The sequence below is a fragment of the Pelobates fuscus genome, chromosome 5, assembly GCF_036172605.1.
Source record: "Pelobates fuscus isolate aPelFus1 chromosome 5, aPelFus1.pri, whole genome shotgun sequence".
NCBI classification, from domain to species: Eukaryota; Metazoa; Chordata; class Amphibia; order Anura; family Pelobatidae; genus Pelobates; species Pelobates fuscus.
The window spans coordinates 281,729,676-281,750,172 of NC_086321.1; the positions used below are offsets into that span (position 1 = coordinate 281,729,676).

The 20,497-nt window shown below is 40.2% G+C and overlaps 1 protein-coding gene across 2 annotated transcripts in view; it reads left to right on the forward strand.

Moving 5' to 3' along the window:
- The window catches only part of GTPBP3 (GTP binding protein 3, mitochondrial), a 318,683-nt gene that overhangs the window by 51,245 nt on the left and 246,941 nt on the right, over window positions 1–20,497 (forward strand). For both annotated transcript variants that reach the window (XR_010090896.1, XM_063455364.1), the window contains exon 8: window positions 20,016–20,309. Coding sequence is in view for 1 of the 2 variants with exons in the window: in XM_063455364.1 (XP_063311434.1) it covers window positions 20,016–20,309 (294 nt within the window). In the remaining variant the exon portion in view is untranslated. The remainder of the gene's footprint in view (window positions 1–20,015; window positions 20,310–20,497) is intronic.

Below are 20,497 nucleotides of genomic sequence, written 5' to 3' on the forward strand. Positions count from 1 at the left end.
TGATAACCGTGATCGGCTGGATTGCAAGATTGCAGTCAATTTGTCAATCATGCTGATCCAATCCAGGCAGAGGAACTGCATATAATGAAAAACAATATTTATAGACATCGACCAACCTAAGATGGCAAACGCCACGTGGATCCCCGGGGACATAGAGAACAAGCAAGAATACGTGGCTAGGCTGGAGAGAATCTTCCAAGATTTCTGGCGTAAACTGGAGGAAAGGATGCACCACCCGGCCCAGATGCACCCAGCTGCCGAACTATCACACAAGTGACTGCCTGACCAAACAAACACAGATCCTGCAGTAAAACGAGCCCCAACATGGCGGCTGCGCAAGACGCGCCAGAACAGAGCAGCAAGAAGGGCACCACTGCGACCCTGCACAGGGACTGTTACACACTTTCAAGCCGTGACACCTGGCTTCGTCTGCAGGTTTCCAGCAAGCCTTAGAGGCCTGATTTTGTGCCCAAAGCTTCCCCCACAGCGGCAGAAGAGCAGCACCCGCATGACACCACAGATCACCCAGAGCCTCTATTACCTCACAGAGGCAACTACCATTGGCTGTCCACAACGCCTTCCCAGGCCGAAGACCACACTGAGTCAAACTCCTAGGCAGGGCCGGACTGGGGATACAAAGCAGCCCTGGGAAAAAAAAATCTATGCCAGCCCCATAAGTCATTGCGCCATATATTGTCGCATGTAATATGTAAGGCTTGCCACCCCAGATGATTGAGTAATTATATATATACACACACACACACATATATATATATATATATATATATATATATATATATATATATATATATATATATATATATATATATATATATATATATTGCTTTTTCTAATATAATATATTGGTCCTTTCAGAGTAAAACATTTAATTATACAGTAAGCATACTCACATGCAGACACAGACAATCTCACTGACACACACAAGCTCATTGATACACAGCCTCATAGACAAACAATTTCACTAATATACACAAGCTCATTGACATAAAAACACAAGCTCACTCACTAGCAGACACACACACACATGTAAGCAAGCAAACTCACTAGCAGGCGCACACACACACAGCTTAATGTAGTGGTTCTGGTGTCTATAGCCTGTCCCTGCATGCTTTTGAATGTAAACACAATGTAAACACTGTAAACACTGACTTTTCAGAGAAAAGGCAGTGTTTACATTGCTTCCTAGTGACACCTCTAGTGACAGACACTCAGACGGTCACTAGAGGCGCTTCCTGTGTCAGTGCGGATTGGCTGAGATCATCAAGCTTGATGATCTCAGTCATAGAGGCAGAGACCAGCATGACGTTGGAAAAAAAAAAGTGAGTAAAACACTATTTTTACAAACACACACAGACACTACGACTGACACACACACACCATGACAGACATACACACACCATGACACAGACACACAGTGACACAGAGACACACACACGACACAGACACACACACCATGACACAGACACACACACAGCATGACACAGACACACACACAGCATGACACAGACACACACACAGCATGACACACACACACACACAGCATGACACAGAAACACACACAGCGTGACACAGACAGACACACACACAGCATGACACAGACAGACACACACACAGCATGACACAGACAGACACACACACAGCATGACACAGACAGACACACTCCCACTGACATACATACTTGTTGTTACCTGTGTGGGTGGGTGGGCAGACTGATAGGTGCCCCTCCCCTTCTGTGCCCTATTTTGCCCCCTGTCCTCCTGTGTGCTTTTTAGCCCCTTCCCCTCCTGTGCCCTTATGTAGCACCCTCCCTTCCTGTGCCCTCTTTAGCCCCCTCCCGTGCCCTCTTTAGCCACCTCCCCTTCCTGTGACCTCTTAGCCCCCTCCCCTCCTGTGCCCTTTGTTACCCCCCCTCCCCTTCCTGTGACCTCTTAGCCCCCTCCCCTCCTGTGCCCTTTGTTACCCCCCTCCCCTTCCTGTGACCTCTTTGCCCCCTCCCCTCCTGTGCCCTTTGTTACCCCCCTCCCCTCCTGTGCCCTTTGTTACCCCCCACCCTCCCCTTCCTGTGACCTTGGTTACCCCCCCACCCCATCCCCTCCCCTCCTGTGACCTTTGTTACCCCCCCACCCCCTCCCCTCCCCTCCCCTCCTGTGCCCTTTGTTACCCCCCACCCCCTCCCCTCCCCTCCTGTGCCCTTTGTTACCCCCCTCCCCTCCTGTGCCCTTTGTAACCCCCCCTCCCCTCCTGTGCCCTTTGTTACCCCCCCTCCCCTCCTGTGCCCTTTGTTACCCCCCACCCTCCCCTTCCTGTGACCTTTGTTACTCCCCCACCCCCTCCCCTCCCCTGCTCACCTTCCAGCCCAGCCAGCCTTCCTGAAGCTCTCCTTGCGGCCGCAGGGGAAGCTCTTCTGGCGGCCGCTGGGGGAGCAGGCTGTTCTGTCTCTGCTCCCCCTCCCTCGCGCGCAGCTTAATGAGACCGGGGCCGGAATATGACGTCATATTCCGGCGCCGGTCTCTTTCTAGCGCGCGAGGGAGGGGGAGCAGAGACAGAACAGCCTGCTCCCCCAGCGGCCGCCAGAAGAGCTTCCCCTGCGGCCGCAAGGAGAGCTTCCCCTGCGGCCGCCATCCAGCCGCAGGACACCCACATTTCTCCCCGGCCCCAGGTGCCGACGGCCCACCGGGAAATTTCCCGGTATCCCGGTGGGCCAGTCCGGCCCTGCTCCTAGGCACCGACCACACCGCCGGAGGCTTGCCCGCCACTGGCGGCGGCAGAACACACAAGCTCCCCATGGCGTCTGACAAAGGGTTGACCCCGCCTCATCGACAGTCAGTGGACCACATGTGCAGGCCTTCTTACCGACCTGGGGCTGGAGAACGGCCGTCACATACCCGCATCCTGCTGCCCCCTGTGGACTTTCTTGGCTGACTGTACCATCTTTCCCAGCAGGGGTATTGGCTGATTAGACTCTCTGCCTCGCAGTCCCACTAGAATACCGTTTCCAACGTAAAACAAGCATGAAACGTAATCCTGCGTAAAAAGGACTCATTGATACCCCAAACAAAGCGCAGCACACGGGTTCTAAGGTGGTAATAAGTCTGTTCGCTTAAACTAATGCAGTGGAATTGAGACTATTCGTTACTGTTTATGCCATGTGTACATTTACCATACTCATATATAGCATGTCTTTAACTGTATTGGCTATACAACTCGACTTGGATTTAACTTTTACCTCAACAGCTGTTTAAAGTCGTTACGTACGTAGATCAAACATGGAACACATACTTACACATGCACACCTGTATCGTATTGCTTAATCCTGTTGTCAGTTTGCAAGACATATTTACTCAGACTAGCATATAAGTCCGAGAGGGAATAGTTACTTTGCCTAGGCGTGCCATTCAACTGTTTTAAAGTTTCCGTTTTGCTTCTGGTAACAGAAGCCTAGACCTTCTAGCAAGATGGTATATGCTTGCTGCATAACGGTTAACTATCAGGTAGACTACAAGACAATGATTACACTAGGCTTAACCAGCATGCTTAACTCTCTTTATGTACACATACAGTTAAGGCGCAGAAGCTTAGCATGTTACTACATACTCCGCAATTAAATAAACAAACCGCACTCTCTTGTTCTAACATATATATATACACACACACACACACACGAGTGTATATTATTTTTGGGGGGGGATCTCCCCTGTCGGCTCACGCAGAGCCGGCGCTGAGTGCCGGCTCTGCTCTAAGCCTCCATGGGCCTGCGGGGAGATCAAAGATCTACCTCACCAGCCCACAGCAGCATAGAAGGAGGCAGGAGAGGACCCGGGGAGCTCTAGACAGCAGCTCCACCAGGTTCCTCTCGCGATATCTGAGCGTTGCCACGGCAACGCTCAGATCTTACGAGAGTTAACTCTAGCCCCGCAGGCTAGAGTTCACTCTCCACTGGACCACCAGGGATGGCACATGGCAGCAAGAATCCCCCCTCCCTACATAAGGTCAGAAGGGAAGGGGGATATTTACTAATCTGCCCCCACCTCCACAATCCCTCCAAACATGCAGCACACACACATACAGCACACACACAGCACCCTCACACACACAGCATGCTCACACACACAGTACACTAACTGCACCCTCACAAACACACACAGCACCTTTACAAACACACAACACCCTCACACACAGCACACTAACAGCACCCTCACAAACACACACTCACAAACAGCACCCTCACAAATACACGACACTCACACACACAGCACCCTCAAAGGACAAACACACACACACACACACACACATGCAAACACCCTCACACACAAACAGCACCCTCACAAGCACACACACACAAAGACCCTCACCCATAAAACACACTAACAGCACACACACACACAGCACCCTCATGCAGCACACTAACAGCACACACACACACAGCAGTGTATGTATGTGTGTGTATATGTGTGTATATGTATATAATATATATATATATATATATATATATATATATATATATATACACACACACACACATATACATGCGGCGTGTGTTTGTGCTTTAGGGTGCACACCCTAATGCAATAGGCTGCGCACGCCTATGACCACATCTGCCTTCCTCCAATCATCTGGTACAATTCCTGAAAGAAAAGAATCCTGAAAAATGAAAACCAGAGGTTCACTTATTTCCACACTTGGCTCCTTAAGTGTGAATTCAGTCAGTCCCTGGAGCTTTGTTTACATTAACTTTATTTAGTTGCTGCAGCACCTCATCTTGAGTCATACAATTACAATTTTTCTGCAAGTTTCTTGCCATAGGTTCCACTTTAATATATGCTGAGGACAAAGTTATTTAAAGTTTAAAATGTCTGCCATCACCTGGTCTCTATTAACTAATACACCCTCATCTCTGTTTTCAGTGTAACGAACTCCCCCCCCCTCCCTTTTTTCTGCTGTAACTAAAATCGCCTTTCTTTAAGTCTCAATGGGTGACCTCTTTTTGTTGTGTGTGTGTGTGTGTGTGTGTGTGTTTTTTATCTTTTATTATTTTTATTTTTTTTAAATGTATTTTTTTGGAGTGTTGTAGTTGCTCTCTTTGGCGAGGTTGTGACCCACCAGACATTTGCACAGTTTAAAGATGGTCAGTCTGTGCCTGTGTTGACTGGTTATGTGGTTGTATAAAAGATGAATATGTAATGTTATTGCAATTGAGATTCAACAAGGGAGAGTGCATACAGGCTCTGAGTAAGCGGTTTTTTTTTTTGTTTGTTTGTTTTTTTATTTGCTCACGATTTTGTCAACCTGTTTAGAGGCATCTTCCTTCTGAAGATATACCGTCATCCATACTCTTTGAATGTGGCCCTGCATGCTATGCAACAGTACAGCTGATTAGCACATTGACATTGTCACAACGTGTGCATGTCTTTCATGTACACTCACAGCTTAAAACACATGCATACAGAAGAGAAAAACAACTCTAGCCACAAATTACATTTTTAATCCTTTCACCTTTGCCAGAGGCCTCATAGTTCATAATCCTTTCATACATACCTACATTTGTTAATAATATTTGTACAGTGTTATCCATGTAAAATTACATGAAAATAGAAATACATAACCCTCGGCTAATAGGTAACCATAATACTGTCATGAAGAGGTATCCGGTCTGCCATTTGTATTTTGAAACCCCTTAAATGTTTTGACCAGTTTCATAGTTACATGGACAAGTTCCTCTGTAATGTTGTTTTCTTAGCTGTGTGTCACTTGTACTTTGTTTTGATCACTGTTTAGGATCCACTAACGTGAGTAGAGTGTATTTTTGCTCATTAGTATTTTCCAAGAAACGGTGGCACAAGGGACAGATGCCAAACTGAAACAATGTTAGGGAACATTTCTTTTTGCGTGACACTCCGACAGCTGCCAAGTTTGAAGTTTCCAAGAAGTTACTTTTCATGCGTTCGTTGGCAAAGATCCAAAAGCCTGCATCCTTTGTACTCGGTGAGCAAGTGATTAGACAATACTTAAACAATAAAATACATACAAGGTAATAGGTGGATCACACTTCTGAATGTCTGTAAAATATATAAAACAATATAGTGCAGGGATAGGCAACCTTCGTCGGCACTCCAGATGTTGTTGACTACATCCCCCATAATGCTCTTACACCCATAATGCTGGCAAAGCATCATCAGAGGTGTAGTCCAAAACATCTGGAGTGCCGAAGGTTGCCTATGCCTGATATAGTGTAATATATTCTGTAAAATTGTATAATTTGAAATGGAGATCAGGTACTCACAAACCTAGAGCCAAATCGCAACATATGGCTCTCATGGATGGCGCTGTGGGACTTTTACTCAGGATGTCCCTTTCCTGTTTCCAGGTGACCTTGTGGTTGCTCCAGCTGAATATGAATATAAGTTCCACAGATAGGGTGGTATCTTCCAAGGGTAAAACTTTATTGCTCCACAATATGGAGTGAAAAGTAAAAAAACAAAAAACTTTTTTTTAAAAAGAATTCAAATGAACACAAATAAATAATAAGAAAGAAATTAAAACAGCAATCGAAGACTTTCAAGTAAGTCCTGCCAATTGGCAATAAAAGTCCAGGATAAATCCAAATAGACCGAAACGAGTTTCGCCCCGTACCTGGGGCTTTTTCAATCGGTATCTGAAGTTTTCTTGTGCCTCGGCGTCTTCTTAATCCTCTCGTTCACTTTACTTCGGGGTTCCGGCTATCGCACGTTTGGAACGCAGCGTGCGTTCCAAAGCCGCCGGCATGCGTTCCACTTACGGGTGGCGCCATCTGTGTCAGATGACGTCACTGGAACGCATGCCGGACCAGTCGTGCGTTCCATTACAGAATTAGTGTGCATATATATGCCAATTCAAATACATTTACTAAATATATTCTAATTAATGACTTTTTACTGGAACATCAGATTATGGTATTTTCCCTCTTTGATTAAATCGGATTTTTACTCTCAATATTTCATATTTTATTTAATCTTCCTCTCAAGGTTTTATTGAGGCATATACTTTTTCTTTTTTAAAAACTATTTAAAGTGACCAATCTTATTTTGAGACAAGAGGGAAAAAATCACCAAACTGACTTATTTCATTTAAAGTGCTACTATGTGCCAAAGGAAGTTGCGAATAGCTCTCAAAGATAATAAAATATTAAAATACAGTAAAATATTATAAAGTATTTTTTGGTCCAGGGGTATTATTAATAAAACTAATTAACATTATATTAAAAGAAATGGCAAACCTCAAAATCTGAGTTTAGCCCATGGGGTATGAGGGTATTAAAATTGTAAATGAATTTCATTTCTTCTATTCCAATTTTCTTATTAAAATCCCCTCCTCTCCAATCTTTCTTTACAAGTTTTAATGGACAAAATAATAAACTATCGGCATTTTGGTTGTGGTGAGTTCTAAAATGATTGGATACACTATGTGTCTCTAGTCCCTTTTTGATATTGTGTTCGGAGATTCTTATGTGTAGACATCTTATGGTTCTACCTATATAAAGTAGACCACAAGGACATTTCAACACATAAATTACTCCTTTGGAAAAACATGTTAGTTGTTCTCTGATGGTAAATTCCTTATTAATATAATCTTTGATGTTAATTAGATGTGTTTTTTTATTCTTAGTAGTCCTACACGCCAAACAGGTCCCACATCCAAAAAAGCCTTTATGCACACTAATTCTGTAATGGAACACCCGACCGGTCCGGCATGCGTTCCAGTGACGTCATCTGACACAGACGGCGCCACCCGGAAGTGGAACGCATGCTGGCGGCTTCGCAATGCACGCTGTGTTCCAAACGTGCGATAGCCGGAACCCGGAAGTAAAGTGAACAAGAGGATTAAGAAGACACCGAGGGACAAGAAAACTTCAGATACCGATTGAAAAAGCACCAGGTACGGGGCGAAACGCGTTTCGGTCTATTTGGATTTATCCTGGACTTTTATTGCCAATTGGCAGGACTTACTTGAAAGTCTTAGATTGCTGTTTTAATTTCTTTCTTATTATTTATTTGTGTTCATTTGAATTCTTTTAAAATTTTTTTTTTTTTTTTTTACTTTTACTCCAATTGTGGAGCAATAAAGTTTTACCCTTGGAAGATACCACCCTATCTGTGGAACTTATATTCATATTCAGCTTGAGCAACCACAAGGTCACCTGGAAACAGGAAAGGGACATCCTGAGTAAAAGTCCCACAGCGCCATCCATGAGAGCCATATGTTGCGATTTGGCTCTAGGCTTGTGAGTACCTGATCTCCATTTCAAATGATACAATTGTACAGAATATATTTCACTTTATTGTTTTATATATTTTACAGACATTCAGAAGTGTGATCCACCTATTACCTTGTATGTATTTTATGTTTGAATTATTTTGAGTGGTGTAAGGGGTTTCCACTCAGGTGGTTTGTAGCTTTTAGTGCTACCACACTCAGTCCCACTTTCTTTCTGTATATACTTGTGTTTTGAATACTTAATTTTATTTTTTTCTGCAGTATGTCACACATTTACAAAAATAATCCTCTCAGAGAAACCAGACCTGGCTACTGATTGCCAATGTCTATCAAGCCTGTCTCACAGAAAAGCCAGACAGATATCTGTAAATGATTTTATAAAATACGATTTTTTTTTAACATACTTGTTAGTTTTTGATCACACTATAATAAAGTTTTTGTGCTTCTAAAATGGTTTTTGAAAATGGCACAAGAGGTTTTTTCTTTTTCCCAAATAGATCTATAGAATGTAATGCCAAAACAAGGCAAAAAAAGGAGTGGGACGTAGCATGCAATGCACATTTCCTAACTAAGCAGCTGCCCTCAAGTTAGTCCTCTGCACCGCTTCCACAATGGCTAGAATAGATGAATATTTGTATATTTTATGAGCAATGATGGCAGGGACCAATGGGGAGAAGTCTCAGATGAAGCTACATGATTTCCTTGTCCTGGAGCTCCAACATTTGCCTCACAGAGCAATGTCTGTTCTCCTTCCTCTACTCCACCAAGTGTGAAGGAGCACTTTGTGGAGCCTACTCTCTCAATGACCGCCTTATAAGACTCCACAGATAACATGAGACATCTGATGCAGGATCTAAAAAATACTGGGCGGATCCCGGCTCCAGGTCCCTACATATCGTTTTCTGTAGGAACCAGTCCTAGAGGCCCAAGTTCTCCAAAATGACACTCAAGAAGGGCTAATCCACATCGGACGTAGACAATCTGCCTGCAGAACCATCAGCCTCTTTTCAGCTATGTGTGGCCCAGAAGCAGTCACTGATGCGGGAAGACAACACCCATTCAACCAAAGCAAACATTAAGGCCCTGCTTCAGGATATCCTAGCCATGTTTCGAGAAGACATAGTGGTGGTCAGGTTGGAGATATCTATGTTAACCAGCAATATAGTGGCTATGAAGGAGGATGTGGGGAGTGTTCGGGTGGCGCTAGAAAAAAACAAAACAGCCATTTGCATCCTACATAAGCTGTATGCAGAATTGTCTGCTCAACTGGCTAGTGTGGAGGATGGGGCAAAAGCCCATAATGTGAGGGTCAAAGAGATCCCTGAGACAACAATTAATGAGAAACTCCCTCATTGCATCAGGCGGCTCCTTTCTTCTATGCTGACAAGCTAAGCAAACTGCGATAGACTCCTGCTATCCGCTTCCTAAGGACAAGAAGGCACCAAGAAGATGCCCACAGGATAATATGCTCTGCTTTGTATGGGACTGACAGGAGTATCCTTATGGGGGTCACCAGAAGCTCTCCATCTGTTGCCATTAATGGTTCCCAGCTTACTTTTTATAGGGACTTCTCCCGACATACTACAAAATAGAGTGAATCACTACAAAGAGTCACTTCTAAAAAATATCAAGCTAAAGCATGACAGGCCAAAAGATTTCCTCTTTAAAAACAAAATGCAAGTTTGACTGGAGAACGTCCTATATACTTTACTTGGGAATTAGGCTGTTCATGAATCTACCATTCTTAAACACTTTTTTTTAAGCCTGCAACATGTCTAGAAACCAGAGTAGTGGAAAAATGATCATGGTTAGGTTGACGTGCTTTGTTTAAAATAATGGCACTGCCAACATTTCTTTACCTTTTCAGAACTCTACCTCTCCCCTTTCCATGACACTTACTGGGAGAGTGTGAATAATTATATACACTCAATGAGCGACCAAGTTTGGAAATGGCTACACAAAAAAAAAAGTGGAAAGTGTCTCCCTTTGTTTGGTCCCCATCCAATGTCTAAAATCTGGCTACATGTTAAGCAGGGAATACCAATCGTGAGACCAATATTTAGGATGGTACGCTTCTCAACTTTAGAAACCATTATAACGGATTTGAATAATTCTGTATGGCTTAACAATTACCTTGTTACTATTGAACAATTGTTGGATAGTGACCAGATACTACCCTCTCTTGCTTTACACTCTAAATTTCAAGTCCCGTAGGGACTTTTATAAATGTCAACACATCTGATGTTGCCTAAACTCACTTCATCCGGATCCTTACTCTAAAACCATCGCTTCTTTAGCAACATTGATTAGACAGGCTCCTAATGGCTGAAAATTTATCTCTGTCTGCTAGCAAACATGGATTCCATGTACAGTAAGGCACCCTCCTTTGAATGCCGGTGGACAATCTAAATTGGCAATCCATCTTGTCATTTACAACTACTATTTCCCGTTGCACAAATCATGTTGAACTTTCCTACAAGCTCTTGTCCTGCTGGTATTTGACTCCTGCTCATTCAGGATTCCATAAATTGTATCCCTCATATTCGGAAAATGTTTGTAATTCTTATAGTTGCTGTTATTTCAATTTTTTTTTTCTTTTTTTTTGGTGTTTTATTTATTTATTTATTTATTCTGACCCATTTTCTCTGCTCCAGCCTCTCCCTGCACCTCCTGTGGGGAAGGTGGGGGGAGGGGGGTGGGTTTATCAGTAGCAACTAGATATGTTGTATAGACACTCCAACTCACATAATACTTAATTGTCTGAACCATATGCAAAATGATAAAAGCCACATTCTCCCTTTGTGTTCTTTTCTGCTTCACATTATTTTCCTTCTGTTTGTTATGCCCTTACATTTTTTTTTCTTGTGCACTGTAAGGTAATCTTGGCAGAATTATCTATCTTTTTGTTTTCAAAAGATAAATGGAGCTGTTAGGGACATTAGAATATGAACAGGTTAATCCTATTATGAACTAGTTAATTCCCTGTGTTCAATTTTCTTACTCTGTAATTTTCCTTTCTCTGATACATATTTTCATGGTAGTGAAAAGGCATGTAAATATTTGCAGTAAGTTTAGCTGATACAAGGTCACACTATTCATGCTAGAGCAAGCATGTCAAACTCAAAGTCTAGCACGAGCCAGATAAATAAGGTTTAAGTTTGTGGGCCGCAAAAAAAAACAAACGTAATTTTTCATAGAAACGTAGGTTTCTTTTGAAAAGTACAGTATATAAAAAAAATACAGCACCCCCCTCTACTAAATCCCTGTCCTCCCCCTCTACTAAATCCCAGCACCCCCTCTAGCCAACAAGCAGACTCCACTCACATTGCCGCTGCCAGTATGCGACACCAGCCTCTGGTATACCCCAAATGGCACCGTCCGCACCCTGTGCCAAATCTGATCCTCCCGCTACTTATTGAAACCCTGTGGAGTGGAATGTGATGTGGCGTGCCTCCAGGTACTCCACTGTCTAGTCGCAGCTAATGCAACACTGACCAACACAAACACACACTCACTGACACTGACAGACATACTCAAACAGATACACACACACACACACACACTCACAGACAGCCTCACACACATGCACACTCACAATTTTCTTTATTGCTCCCTACCTTTGGGAGCTGATGTGGGGCTTCTCCATGGGGTCCAAAGGGGATCTTCTATCGGCTCTTTACTGCTCCCTCGCGCACAGTTTAGTGATGCCGGGTGCTGGAATATGACATCATATTCCGGCGTCCGGCTTCAATACAGACGGCGCGTGCAGGGAGCAGTGAGGAGCAGGAACAATAAGCTCCCTCGCTGGCCCTCCTCCCCGGCCGGGTACCTTTTAGCAGAGTAGGCACCTGCAATGTGGGGAATGCAGATGCCTACTCTGCTTTAACATCAAGCATGTGCAGGCCGCGAGTTTGACATGCTTGTCCTAGAGTGTCAGAATTGCCTAGTACGAAGCTAAAATATCTCGTCCTAGAGAAGATGATTTTTAAGATTTTGAGCTTACACTTGTATTGGAAGACTAACTTTAAATGTTAATTTAGTGCAATGACTAGTTTGACATGTGGTTAGAGTAGGCATATTTGATTTACCAAAGGTCATAATTAAGCTAACTTAACTTTTATGTGCATTGTTATTTGCATCATCTAATTTATAAAAGAACAATTAACTGCAGAACATTGGAAACTAATGGAAATTAGTATGTATTTCTCTCTTTGTGGGTCACCAACAATGAATCCATTACAGAGGTAACTCTGATAGCTACTGCTGTTACATAATTCCTAAAAAAATAAATTATTGGGTTTATTCAATAATAGCAAGTTCTAGGGAAAAATAGCTGTTCTGGAAAATTTCGACGGAGCTAAATCATCGCTTGGCTAGTTTAACCTAACTCTTTTCCTTTTGGTTTTAAATTTGCAACAGTATGGTGTGAATAGCTTGCTGTGAATGGCTAATTGTTTTTTTTCACTGCAAAGTTCGGGTTTATAGCAAACCTGACCATCTGTTCTATGACAACGTAATGTAAGAAAACACCGTTTTTGGTCCCAGTAACCTTCCTATACTGGTCATTCCCCCCTACCTTGACTTGACAAAGACTCTATGCTAAGAGTTAAAAATTTGCTGTAATTGTTCCTGAAATAAACATGACCTATTGGGAAGCTACTTGGTGTGCCTAGGCTCTCTTTTGTGTCTGTGTGTTTTGGGGATTTTTTCCTTCCCTTCCTGGAGCACCCTAGTGGGGACATATTTATCCTGGCATTCACATTCTTATATGATTTAGCAATACTATCTCTCTCTGCTAAAGATTACTTCCCCTTGGTTGGAGGATGAGCAATGTAGCAGAGACCTTCGACTGACAGTCCATTTGCTCTCCAAGCCTAGCAACCACAGCGCATGTACTCTGATTGCTATGGTAACCCCCTAACCGATGCTGCTAGTGCTGGCTTGTGAGTATGCAGAGTCTTTTAGATGCCAGTATGCTTACAATAAAGCCAGCGCATTCTTGGGGAAGTGACTGAATGGAATAGGGGAGAATTTGAAGCGTGGATGGACCAGAGGTGAGTTTTACAGAAGAGAAACACCCACGAAGGTGACACATAATGTATTCAATGTATTTGGGCATAATTCATGCGAAAATTAACCTGTCATGACTGGCACATTCTGATTGGATATATTCAGTTCTCCTTCAAGCAGCTGTTAAATCAATTTTGGATAGTGCTCCACTAACTCATTGTAATGTAACCTTGCCCCAGTTCTCGAATGTTATGTTACCATCAAGTATTTCATTTTTGATTAATTATCCTTTTGTTAAACTACTCCAGTGTAACATGGGGTCAGTGTCCTGCAAAAAATGAATTTCCTCTCCGCTTGCATACTCTGCTGGCCAAACAGGTTTTCCTGACTTCTTGAATTTTATGTTATTTTAATTTTTTTCTCTGCATTCCATTCCTCTTTTGTCCTGGGCCTTCATCAAATTTTCATCTCAAGAATTAAAATCTGGGGATCTTTGAAATATATATATATCTATCCACAGAAGGCTATCTTTAAAACTGTAAATAGCACGACCTAAAAATACAAAGGGAGACCAATAGTGCAGACAAAAAAGCGCTAAAAAAATAAAAAAGAAGAACTATAAAACACTCACAAACATAGACGTTTAAAAGGCAGGGTATACTCAGTCTTCTTCAAGTGCTTCTTTTCTTCTTGTGTATGAAGATAGGTACTTAAAACAAAGCACAGAAAAAGAACATAGTGTGTAACTGTATAATTTTCCAAGTATTGCTTTATTGTGTACACTTACAAAATCAAGAAGTTAAAAAGGCCCATCAATATATACATCCACTGTCAGCTACCAGGTACAGATGAAACCGCCAGGATTAAAAGACAAAATTGGATGAAAAAAGGGTCCACAGTAAAATAATTAAAAAGTGAAATAAAGCTTGCCACCCTACGCGTTTCGTCTAAAAGACTTCGTCAGGGGCTTGTGGCAACAATACACAGTATACAAATACATACATTTAAATACCCTGCCAAACAAATTCTAAACCAATCAAAAAAATATCAAACCAATCAAAAAAGCTAAGCTTCCAAGTAAGTCCACCTGAAAGTAATTTCATCCATCCGTATTTCTTCCTCTTTTTTCATTTTTCGCGCTTCTTGAAAGCGCTTGCGTCCCAAGCCTCACTCTCCATGTTTCCGGAATCAGTCGCCGGTTCAGTTCCGGACACTTGCGTTTCGTCACTTCCGGGCGACACCGGAAGTTATCATAAGTCTTGTATGTGGAACGCATATGCGTTCCACTTGATCCGGAAGGGGCAGCTACTCTCCTTGGAACGCACATGCGTTCCATTCCGAACGGAAAAATCAATAGGAATCCTAGACTGGGATGCACAGGCACTCCCATCCGGACAAACAAACATGTATTTAGTTAGTTGATAAAAAACTTATAAAAGCACATCAGATGTAAAAATGAAAATGAAAAATACTAAATAAATGTCATTAAAACTAACAATGTATATGAAAAATAGATAATAAAAAAATAAAGAAGTAATATCTAAAAAATAAAATAAAATAAAAATAAAAATAAATATAAATAAAAATAAACATAAAAATCTAAAATTCTTCAAAAGGATACCATTAAAGCCCTCATGCTAAAATTTAAATAAACAATCACAGAAAACATGCCATATCGAAATCTACGTTCATACCATCAGGTTGCATTGTTCTTAGGGTGTGGATCCAATATCCTTCTCTCTGTCTTAATTTTAATACTAGATCTCCACCCCTCTCATCCAGACACACCTTTTCTATCCCAATACATGAAAAAGCACCGGAATTAAAATTTGGACACCTGGTACAGTGAACCGGTACTGAATGGGTTAATAACTTATTCTTAATATTATTACAATGTTCTAGAAATCTTCTTTTCACTGGCCTAATGGTCCGTCCGACATATTGGGTTTTTTCTGCTTGTATATTCCTCACATTTACCCTGGTGATTATAATGACACAAAAAAGGAGCATGTTTTCTGAGCTGAAATCCACGAGAGAAGCTAGATTTAATTCATTATTTTCTAGCCAATTAGAAGGTGCGCCAATTTTAAAGAATGTTAATTCTGACGATTATTTCTTTAAGTTGGAAAAGTTTGCGATTAAAGAAACTAAAAAATGGTGGGAGATCTCATTTTTAGAAGCCTATATTAAAGAGAACCTAATACCTAGAGGCTTGAGATTGAAGAAAGATCCCGCAAATGGTTTAGAATTTTCAGCATACGCTTCTAGATGGGATACAGCTCTTGAAAAGTGCTCTTTAACGCTAATGGAAATTATCATAGATTTTGAAAAAGATAATTTGAATAAATTGTCCATTGATATGGATAAGTTAGAACAAGATTTCTGCTTAGATAAAGACGATGAAGGCTTTAAAAATAAAGAAAAATTTCTGATTGAGAAAGTGAACAAAATTGATGAAAGAATAGCAGAAACAAAGAATAGAAAATATGTTAGAGACAAAAATGATAGAGATTCTAATTTCCATTCAATTACAAACAAACCAAATAGGTTTAAACACAATGGTGGCTACAAGAGTGATTTTAACAACTTTAGGATAGATAGAAGAGGAGAAAAAAGATCTTTTAGTCCCAATTATCAGAAAACAAATGGGCCTAAGGTTCCATTTAGAAATAAATCTCCAACTAAACATAGAAAGGATACATCTTTAGAGAGTCCTTGGAAAATGGTTAAACCCCAGGGAACTAACAAGAAACAATTCCCAATAAAAAATTTTCAACAAAAGAAAGATCTCTCAAAGATCCATTCAGACTCACAAAAGATCTTTGAGGAGATCGATCATTTTTTAGACAAGGGGCGAAACCAAAAAAAGAAAAAAGGACAAATAAATCAATTTTTCTCCCCCAAACTACCCGAAGTAGATTTGACGAACAGATTTGCCCCCCTGGGAGAGTGGAATGCCCCAGGGAAAAGGAGGCGAGTAAGCGAAGGGACGACCCATTCGAAATAAAAACTTTAGCCCTATCTAAGGGCATTTTTTTAATTGATGATGTAATTTTATCTTTGACCGAGATTTTAATTTTAGAAAAAGGCTTAAAATTTTCTCCAAATACTGCTGCTAAACCCTTTGACTTATTTATTGATCTTAATAAGTTTGTAAGGAAAATGTCTATAAAGAGATTTTTTAAAAAGAAAGAAATGGAAGGTTTTTGTAATAAGAATGATAATTCGAATAGTGCTCCAAAATCAATTTTTAAACCTAGGTCTACTTTCTTCCCTAATGAAAGAGGTCATCAATTAGAGGCCTTTTTCAAAATGGTTAATAAGGATATGAATAAAATAGATTTTAAACTGAGGAATTTTAATTTGACCAAAGAGGAAAATAAAGTATTAAAATCGCTTAAAGAACGTAAAGATATCGTTATTAAAAGTGCCGATAAGGGGGGTGGCACTGTGGTTATGTCTACAGAGTATTACCTTAAAGAATCAGATAGACTTTTAGGGGATACCACCACCTATAAGAAATTATCCTCCAACCCCAACGCTACTTTTAACAGTGAGTTAAAAATATTACTTACTAAATACAGGGAAGAAGGTATTATTGATGATAAGAATTTTTCGTTTTTATATTCAGTAGCCCCAAGGATTCCGACTTTTTATTTTTTGCCCAAAGTGCATAAGTCAACAACCCAGCCCCCCGGTAGACCGATTATCAGTGGGGTTGACTCACTCACATCAAAGTTATCGGAATTTATAGACTTTTTTCTTCAAAAATACGCCCAGGGGGCGAAGTCCTATTTAAAAGATACTAAAAGTCTGTTACAAGAATTGGAGTGCCTTGAATGGAAAAAAGATTACATCTGGGTCACAGTTGATGTAACATCACTGTATACTGTTATTCGACATGACCTTGGGCTTGCAGCAGTCAAGTCAGTTTTAGATTTAGACTCAGAGATATCAACGGATTTTAGCAGTTTTCTGTTGGATAGTATTTATTTCATTTTAACTCATATTTTTTTCTCTTTTAATGATGACTTTTTTCTTCAGTTACAGGGAACCGCCATGGGTACCAAGTTCGCGCCGAGTTATGCCAATATTTTTTTGGATTTTTGGGAAAACAACTTTATATGGAAGAACAACCCCTTCGGCGCGAACTTGGTACTCTGGAGGAGATATATAGACGATGTTCTTTTCATCTGGAACGGTTCAGAAAGTAATTTAAAAGATTTTATTGATTATATTAATTGTAATCAACTCTTTTTAATTTTTTCTCCGACTTTTAGCTATGATGAAATTAATTTTTTAGATCTTACGATTTTTATTGAAGATGCTAAAATCAAGACTAAAACTTTTTTTAAGCCCACTGATGCTAATAGTTATATTAATACGGAAAGCAACCATCACCCTAATTGGCTTCGTGGGGTTCCACGAAGTCAATTTACAAGGATTAGGCGGAATTGTACAGATGAGGGAGTTTTTCTGAATCAGGCCTCTTTTTTAAAAAATAAATTTATACAAAAGGGATATACAAATAACTTTATTAACAAGGAGATAACGCATTCTTTTAATAAAGATAGAGGGGATTTATTACTTAATAAAGATAGGAGGGTGTCACTGGTTAGAAATAAATTTGCCTTTTCTTTTAATACCCAATATAATGTTCATGCTAAACAAATTAAAAAAATATTAAATAAACACTGGCCTTTATTATTAGAAGATGATTTTTTAAAAACAGAACTTCCACCGGTTCCACAAATTATTTTTAAAAAAGGGAGGAGTTTTAAAAACACATTGGCACCTAGTACTTTTAGGAACAAAGATAAGCAAGGAGATGAAATACGTGGAGGTTTCTACACATGTGGTACTTGTAAGAGTTGTCATTTTAAGAATAGTAAAAGCTATTATTTTAGTAGTTCAAGAACAAAGAAAAAATTTAAAATCAGGCAACATATCACTTGTAATTCCACACATGTGGTATACCTTCTGACATGTGGGTGTGGAACCCAATATGTCGGACGGACCATTAGGCCAGTGAAAAGAAGATTTCTAGAACATTGTAATAATATTAAGAATAAGTTATTAACCCATTCAGTACCGGTTCACTGTACCAGGTGTCCAAATTTTAATTCCGGTGCTTTTTCATGTATTGGGATAGAAAAGGTGTGTCTGGATGAGAGGGGTGGAGATCTAGTATTAAAATTAAGACAGAGAGAAGGATATTGGATCCACACCCTAAGAACAATGCAACCTGATGGTATGAACGTAGATTTCGATATGGCATGTTTTCTGTGATTGTTTATTTAAATTTTAGCATGAGGGCTTTAATGGTATCCTTTTGAAGAATTTTAGATTTTTATGTTTATTTTTATTTATATTTATTTTTATTTTATTTTATTTTTTAGATATTACTTCTTTATTTTTTTATTATCTATTTTTCATATACATTGTTAGTTTTAATGACATTTATTTAGTATTTTTCATTTTCATTTTTACATCTGATGTGCTTTTATAAGTTTTTTATCAACTAACTAAATACATGTTTGTTTGTCCGGATGGGAGTGCCTGTGCATCCCAGTCTAGGATTCCTATTGATTTTTCCGTTCGGAATGGAACGCATGTGCGTTCCAAGGAGAGTAGCTGCCCCTTCCGGATCAAGTGGAACGCATATGCGTTCCACATACAAGACTTATGATAACTTCCGGTGTCGCCCGGAAGTGACGAAACGCAAGTGTCCGGAACTGAACCGGCGACTGATTCCGGAAACATGGAGAGTGAGGCTTGGGACGCAAGCGCTTTCAAGAAGCGCGAAAAATGAAAAAAGAGGAAGAAATACGGATGGATGAAATTACTTTCAGGTGGACTTACTTGGAAGCTTAGCTTTTTTGATTGGTTTGATATTTTTTTGATTGGTTTAGAATTTGTTTGGCAGGGTATTTAAATGTATGTATTTGTATACTGTGTATTGTTGCCACAAGCCCCTGACGAAGTCTTTTAGACGAAACGCGTAGGGTGGCAAGCTTTATTTCACTTTTTAATTATTTTACTGTGGACCCTTTTTTCATCCAATTTTGTCTTTTAATCCTGGCGGTTTCATCTGTACCTGGTAGCTGACAGTGGATGTATATATTGATGGGCCTTTTTAACTTCTTGATTTTGTAAGTGTACACAATAAAGCAATACTTGGAAAATTATACAGTTACACACTATGTTCTTTTTCTGTGCTTTGTTTTAAGTACCTATCTTCATACACAAGAAGAAAAGAAGCACTTGAAGAAGACTGAGTATACCCTGCCTTTTAAACGTCTATGTTTGTGAGTGTTTTATAGTTCTTCTTTTTTATTTTTTTAGCGCTTTTTTGTCTGCACTATTGGTCTCCCTTTGTATTTTTAGGTCGTGCTATTTATGGTTTTATGTATAAGATATTGAAGACGTTGAGGAGTCTTCGCACTTCCTATTTCTGGGTATTTATATAAATTTTATATTTTACCTTAGTAATAGCCACAGAGGGTTTTTTTGATTTTGCATTTGAGAGTGCAAATCATTTTTTTCTATCTTTAAAACTGGTGGTTTAGCACTTACAGGGGTGTTTGTACTGTTTATGGTGTTGTGGTTGTTTAGTGGCATGAGTGTAATGCAGTGTGGTACACTGACTGTTTAAAATGTGTAGTTTTTATATATGTGTATTTGTTTGCTTCATTGTCTTTACCCAAAACCTGACACCTCTTTTGTACTCCAAGGCAGGGTGATGCGGATATCCTTGTAGCTGTGGTGGATGCAAGTAAGGTTGACCTTGACAAGGACTCTGTACTAACCCATTTGCAGGGTCTCTTGCACTCCTGCCCTCAGGCAGAAAACTTTGGTGGAGTTATACTTGTGTTCAACAAGGTGGATCTTCTCCAGCAGTCATCTTTCATCCAACTGCAGGAACTTTGTGGAAATCCTGAACTGCCTGCAGTATGCCTGCTGTCCTGCCATACTGGGCAAGGAGTGCTCCACTTCCTGGACATTCTCCGAGAACTACTTGAAAACATGTAAGAGGGATTTGAATATAATTGTCATTTAATGGTTGGTGCAGTGAAGAAATGTGAATCATAATCTTGCAAGTTTTTTAATTTTGTTATTTGTATTTCATTTTTAGGGAAATTTTCTTTTGTATATATTTTACCAAAAGAATGCAGCAACCATTTAAAGTTTTATAGTGCTTGATATTATTTTTAGT